The sequence below is a fragment of the Penaeus monodon genome, chromosome 34, assembly GCF_015228065.2.
Source record: "Penaeus monodon isolate SGIC_2016 chromosome 34, NSTDA_Pmon_1, whole genome shotgun sequence".
Classification (NCBI taxonomy): Eukaryota; Metazoa; Arthropoda; class Malacostraca; order Decapoda; family Penaeidae; genus Penaeus; species Penaeus monodon.
Window position 1 is genome coordinate 6,162,880 of NC_051419.1, and position 731 is coordinate 6,163,610.

General features: G+C 35.0%; 1 protein-coding gene across 1 annotated transcript in view; it reads right to left on the reverse strand.

Annotated features, from left to right (window-relative positions):
* Positions 1-731, reverse strand: part of LOC119594544 (sec1 family domain-containing protein 1-like) — a 13,709-nt gene that overhangs the window by 2,518 nt on the left and 10,460 nt on the right. The window contains exons 11-12 of the mRNA XM_037943575.1: positions 434-613; positions 74-202 (exon numbers count right to left, since the gene is read on the reverse strand). Of these exons, the coding sequence (XP_037799503.1) occupies positions 74-202; positions 434-613 (309 nt within the window). The remainder of the gene's footprint in view (positions 1-73; positions 203-433; positions 614-731) is intronic.

Consider the following 731-nt stretch of genomic DNA (forward strand, 5'->3'; position numbering starts at 1 on the left):
ATCTTCTGTGCACTTTAAACACTCTGTAGAGCAAACCTATATCCACTCTAAATTCAGGGGACTCATTACTTACATTTTCCTTAAGCACAAAATTGACTCCTTCCACCACCAGAGCAGATCCCTGGTTCATCAGCTTTGAGAACATGGACACAGTCTTTGCCACACCACCAGTGTATTCAGACATTCCACCTCCTGCAGTCATCTGGAAGTCCAATACATTTTAATACTGTGCTAAAAAGAAAGAGAGAAAGGAAGAGAAAAGAAAAAAGAAAGAAGAAGAAAAAAGTATATGCATATATGTATAAATTCCTTTTCATCTTTATTACACTTAGCCAGTGTAATGGTATATCATATTATTACAAAAGAGAAAGCTAATGATACTAACACACTCCCTAATTGACAAGTACATAAACATGCACAAAGATGTACTTACCTTCATAAGAGATTTCCATCTCTTCATGTACAGCAGAGCTTTGGTGTCAGCTCCTGCATCAGCTAAAGCTTTCGCATAGTCATTGAACTCTGCATCAGTCATGGTATTTGAACAAAGGTACAATATCAGGAAGACACGCAGTTTGTCCAAGGGAGTACCACACTCTGGGTCATTTATTATCTAGAAGGAAATTAAATTTCTCTTTACATTTATAGACTTTATAAATAATTTTCTCTAAAACATAAAAATAGCTAAAAGCGACCTAATTTTTAGCTTAAAAACAAATACTTATTGCAAA